At 34.2% G+C, this 4,852-nt stretch overlaps 1 protein-coding gene across 1 annotated transcript in view; it reads right to left on the reverse strand.

The window, feature by feature from the left end:
- The window catches only part of Mtx2 (metaxin 2), a 64,660-nt gene that overhangs the window by 4,610 nt on the left and 55,198 nt on the right, over nucleotides 1–4,852 (reverse strand). Inside the window, exon 9 of the mRNA XM_004634728.3 lies at nucleotides 4,273–4,349. Coding sequence (XP_004634785.1) covers nucleotides 4,273–4,349 — 77 coding nt within the window. The remainder of the gene's footprint in view (nucleotides 1–4,272; nucleotides 4,350–4,852) is intronic.

A 4,852-nucleotide genomic window follows, 5' to 3' on the forward strand; every position in this document is an offset into this window, starting at 1 on the left:
AGAAAGAAACTAACTAACTTTGGGTCAAATGACTATAGAACAACTATCACAAAGTAGAATACAAACATAGAGATATAGCTCAGCAGCACAAGCACCTGACTGGCAAACGCAAGGTCTTTAGTTTGCTTCCAGTACCAAAAAATAGAAAAGAAACACAGTAGCATACAAAAGAATCAAAGTACACACATTCCTTAAAGCGTATTTCTTGTAATTCTTATAAATTCTAGCAACACCTTATATTCCTTGACTGACAAGAGATTACCAAGCCCTACGATTCCTTCTTTTAAAAATGTACACTTATATCGGGTACACAACTGTGTGTCATTGTTAAAATTCACAGAACTATACTCATAAATGCCAATTTTACTATATGTAATTTATACATAAATGAACTTTAAAAAAATTGACATTTAAAATACCTGCAACTGACCAAAATTAGAGAAAAAGGAGGGCCTCAAGGAAAGCCAACATTTTGGCCCTAGCCTTCCAAGGTCAATTAAGACTCAGGACATATGAGAACTTGTATTGTAACGTCATGTAACTCGGTAGTGTCCCAAATTCTCTGATCAAGGAGATTATGGAGCCAAAGAGGAAAGTGATCGATGATGTAGAGTGTACCTAAAGAGAGTCACATGGACAGAAAACATTCTCTCAGGCTTTCACAGAGAGCACATTGGCCAAGCAATGGCCGTGACTCATCCACATGGCTGACACTGACACAGGTTCTATAATCTGAGGTACAGGATCTCAGGATAAATCCTGAGGGGATTTCACTGACCTTATCACACCCAAAAGCTACAACTCTTGTTGCATAGGTCCTGCTTTACCTTGGTCTTAACCATCCAGCAGAAAAGTATAAAAATGAAGTATAAGAAGTAAAGCCATGCTGTTATGTTGGGCTGTAGGGGACTCAGGTCAACAATTTCTGACATTGCCAGTGAAGCGGAAGATCCAATACTATTATGGACTACTGAACTCTTTTAGAATATTTTGTGGAGTTTACACACCTATAATATTTAAATGATGGAACTTAACAAAAAAAGGGGATACAGATGAATGTCCATTTTGCATCTGTGTATTCAAAGTGGTTAGGATAGATATATAGTTACATTCTCTTAATGAATAGAGGGATTTGCTCTAATGGTGTTCGTAAATAGGATATCAAGTCCGCATCTTGTACAGCAATTAACCACTAGGAAGAATATATGCAATGTGATAATTATTGAAACCGTCCTAACAATTTGGTTTGAAACTCTCATTGCTATTTGTTTTTCAATAAAATTATGGGAAAAAAAAAACAAAACCCTGCAACTCATTTAAAAGACAAGGCCAAAAAAAAATCTCCCCCACTTTACCCACTACTTCTACTGAACTGTTTAATCAAGCCAAGATATTCATGGATTTCCATTTTAATTACCTTGCTATATTAAGTGAAGAGAAAATGTAACTTTCCATTCCTATACTTACAACATAGTTGATGGATTATAATTTGGATATAGATAGCAATTCTCCTCACAGCTCTAAGATATTTCAAATACATTGTCACATTTATCTTTATAGAATTTTTATTAGAAAAATATTCCAGGATGATAAATATATTTTTAACTCCTAAGAAATCTGTTGCTTTATCTTGCATTATCACTTTCTATATTTCTGTTGGTTATCTATCCTTTCATTTAAATACCAAAATAAAAACAGCACTATAAAATGTGAACATTTTCCTAATGCGTTCCATTTAAAATTTTTCTGGCACTCATCTTTTTTGCTTCGTTTATTCATTATTATTTCACATTTCTTTCTTTCTCTCTGATATCCTTTATAGCATTATCTAGTTCAAAAACATGAATTTTTTCTGGGTTTTTCCTCTTTTTCTTTCCCATTAACTTATCATCTCTTTAACGTACTAGAAATAATCCACGTATCTATCCTGCCTGTATATTCAAATCACTGATCTTTAAACTGTTACTTAAATTTGTTAATCAAGCCCCTTGTTTCCCTATGCTCTTTTCCTAATTACCATTTTTGCAGTAAAATCTCCCTTAACTATCCTTTTTGCATTTCTCATCAAGTAAAGCCATTTGGTTCCTTTCATGATTCCTCTTTCAGCATCCCCAGTAGGGGAACTAGGACAAAAGTTGACTCTAATTTTAGAGGGTAAAAGGAGATCACATGGGGACATTCAAAGTATCTGAGTTCAGTATATCTTAGAACCAAGAATGTAATGCAAACCCTCCAACCTGGGGTCTGGGCTTTGTACATCAAAGTAGGCTAATACTTTACAAAGCACAACATCTTAGAAAGAAATGACTCCTGCCACAGATAAAGGAATGAGAACAATTTTACCACAACAAAAGGAAAAATACATGTCATTTCTTCCTCATGTCCTAGTAGCTTATCTGTATCTTATTATTGATTAAACAAGTGAATTTAAAAATTAAATGCACTTTATTCTTCAATCTCTAATTATGGAATGGGAAAAGATGTTTATCACATTAAGTAACATAAAATTATCTTAAATACCTATATTTTCATATCAATTAAACAACTGTTCAAATGCAAGCCTTTGATTTTATAATGGTCCTAAATTTGAATTTCTCATTGTAAGGCTAAGTACAGTTATACCTACAAAGGACAAAAGTATCTTGGTCTCCAGTTACTAATTTTATGATGATGAATCTACCTAAAGAAAAAGCAAGTACACCTATCATCTACTCTCCTGGTCTTACCCCAGGACAGCACACAAAGCAAAAGTCACTCACCAGTAAGCCATTTCAAACAATAAAACACATACATGCTTCTAAGCTTCTGAACTCCTACGAATATATCAGAAGAAAAGAAAACACATGCTTCCAACATTTGGCCACATCTCTTTGTGCTAGGGACTAAACCATGGAAACCACAGAAATAGGAAAATCACTGAGGAAGCTTTACCTACTAGCATTGCCCTACTCTATAACTTTCCTGCTTCAGAGATCAGCAAGTCTTAAATTTTATCTTGACATCAATAATATATAATAGACATTACTTGTATTACAAAATAATATAGTTTAAACATTTCCAAGCTATTATCATAGTCATTTTCACTTATAATTAGTAAGTTTATCAAAAAATGTTTGACATGGCTATAGAAAATGAATGTTTCAGATTTAAAAACAATGCAAAATAAAGTCTTTTAAAAATGATCAATCTAGGGGCTGGTGAGATAGCTCAGCAAAATAAAGTGCCTGATTAGGTAAGCACAGGGACAGCGGTTCAATCCCCAAGCACCACATGCTGCGCCAGCCCCACTCCAGGGAGGGCTGAGCTGGCCAGAGTCTGGGCATAGTGGCGCACACCTGTAATCCCAGTGCTGGGGAGGCTGAAAGCAGGAGGATCACCACCAGTCTGAGCTGTGTAGTGAGACCCTGCAACAACCAAATACATTTTAAAAATATCAGTCTAAAAAACAAAAATAATTTACTGAAAGTCAGGTAAAAGTTAAATTTTCTAAACAAACCAGTGTAATTAACATGCTACTTTATACTATATCCATCTTATACTTGATCACAGAATAGGTTAAAATATTAAAATTTTAATATTTTTAATAAAGGAAAATTAACTCATCTTGAGGATTTTCTCAAAATTGAAAAACAATGAAATATAAATCACTAATTCATATATATAAATATACATACCTTTAACCGATAGCCTCTATATTAATTGTGCTTCACAAATGTTTTCATAACTTTTAAAAGGTACACAGGTCTACAGTAGTGCCTGCCCATCCAATGTTCTTTTTTTTGTACCAAGACTCAAACTCATAAGTTTGCACTTGCCAGGCAGGCACTTGGACCACTGAGTCATACCTCAGCCCCTAATGATCTTTATTGTTTAGCTTTATTGACTTTCCAGGTATCATTCCACAGAAACAATGGTGCATTAACAACATCTCCACATTTCTGTAGCATCTTAAAAGTAAGATTTTGCTGTTTTATATACAGCGCCTTCAACTGTCTCTAGTATAACCTCTGTCCTATTACATAATAATGCCTGATCTACATGACCATCTTTAGGAAAATGCCTTACTGACAAGGATTGCATTTTATAAATCTTAGTTCCCCAGAGACTAGCCCTGTGCCTAACACCTAAAACGTTCTACACAAATGTTTTGAGTATAGAACCAAATATGTCTTTGTAATATTTCTGGGAAAAGCAATTCTGTTATGATTTAAAGCAAATTTGAAATCTAGCAATATAGAAAAAAACCTACATAGTAACAACAAAACATCTTACTGCTTATTGAAAAAATATGGTTGTGTTCCCAGTCTTTGAGAAAGAGCCTGACAGCACTGGTCAACGTCTTCTAAGACCTAGAACAAGCAATGGATCCCCCAAAGAAAGTTAGATTAGAAAAACAGCAAGTACCTGAAAAATTGCATCACAGCATGTAACAAATACATAAATTTAGGTTAACTTTTTATAATCTATGTAAGTGAGACTATGTATCACACATAAAACATAGTAAGAAATCTTCATTAAATTTGCTTTAAATACCTTTAAATTTCTAATAAGGATTACTACCAAGAAAGGTTTTTTCCACTCAAAACTCTACTCCCTAAAAAAAAGTTTTCCTGAATGTGTATATTCAAATGACTTCACACTATGTAAAATAAGCCTCTGTAACCTCCATAAGTCAGTACATTTGATTTGCTTCCCACCAGGAAAAATGGATTTTATTTACGCCATCCTGCCCATTTATTTAATCCCCCTTTTAGAACACATCAGTGAGACTACTGCTCAGATTAGGGGTAGCCTGGGCAAGGATACAGTAGCTTAATGAGACTCAAACTCATGATGCTGATGTGTATATTAT

This window comes from Octodon degus, unplaced genomic scaffold (genome assembly GCF_000260255.1).
Source record: "Octodon degus isolate 3935 unplaced genomic scaffold, OctDeg1.0 scaffold00065, whole genome shotgun sequence".
Lineage (NCBI taxonomy): Eukaryota > Metazoa > Chordata > Mammalia > Rodentia > Octodontidae > Octodon > Octodon degus.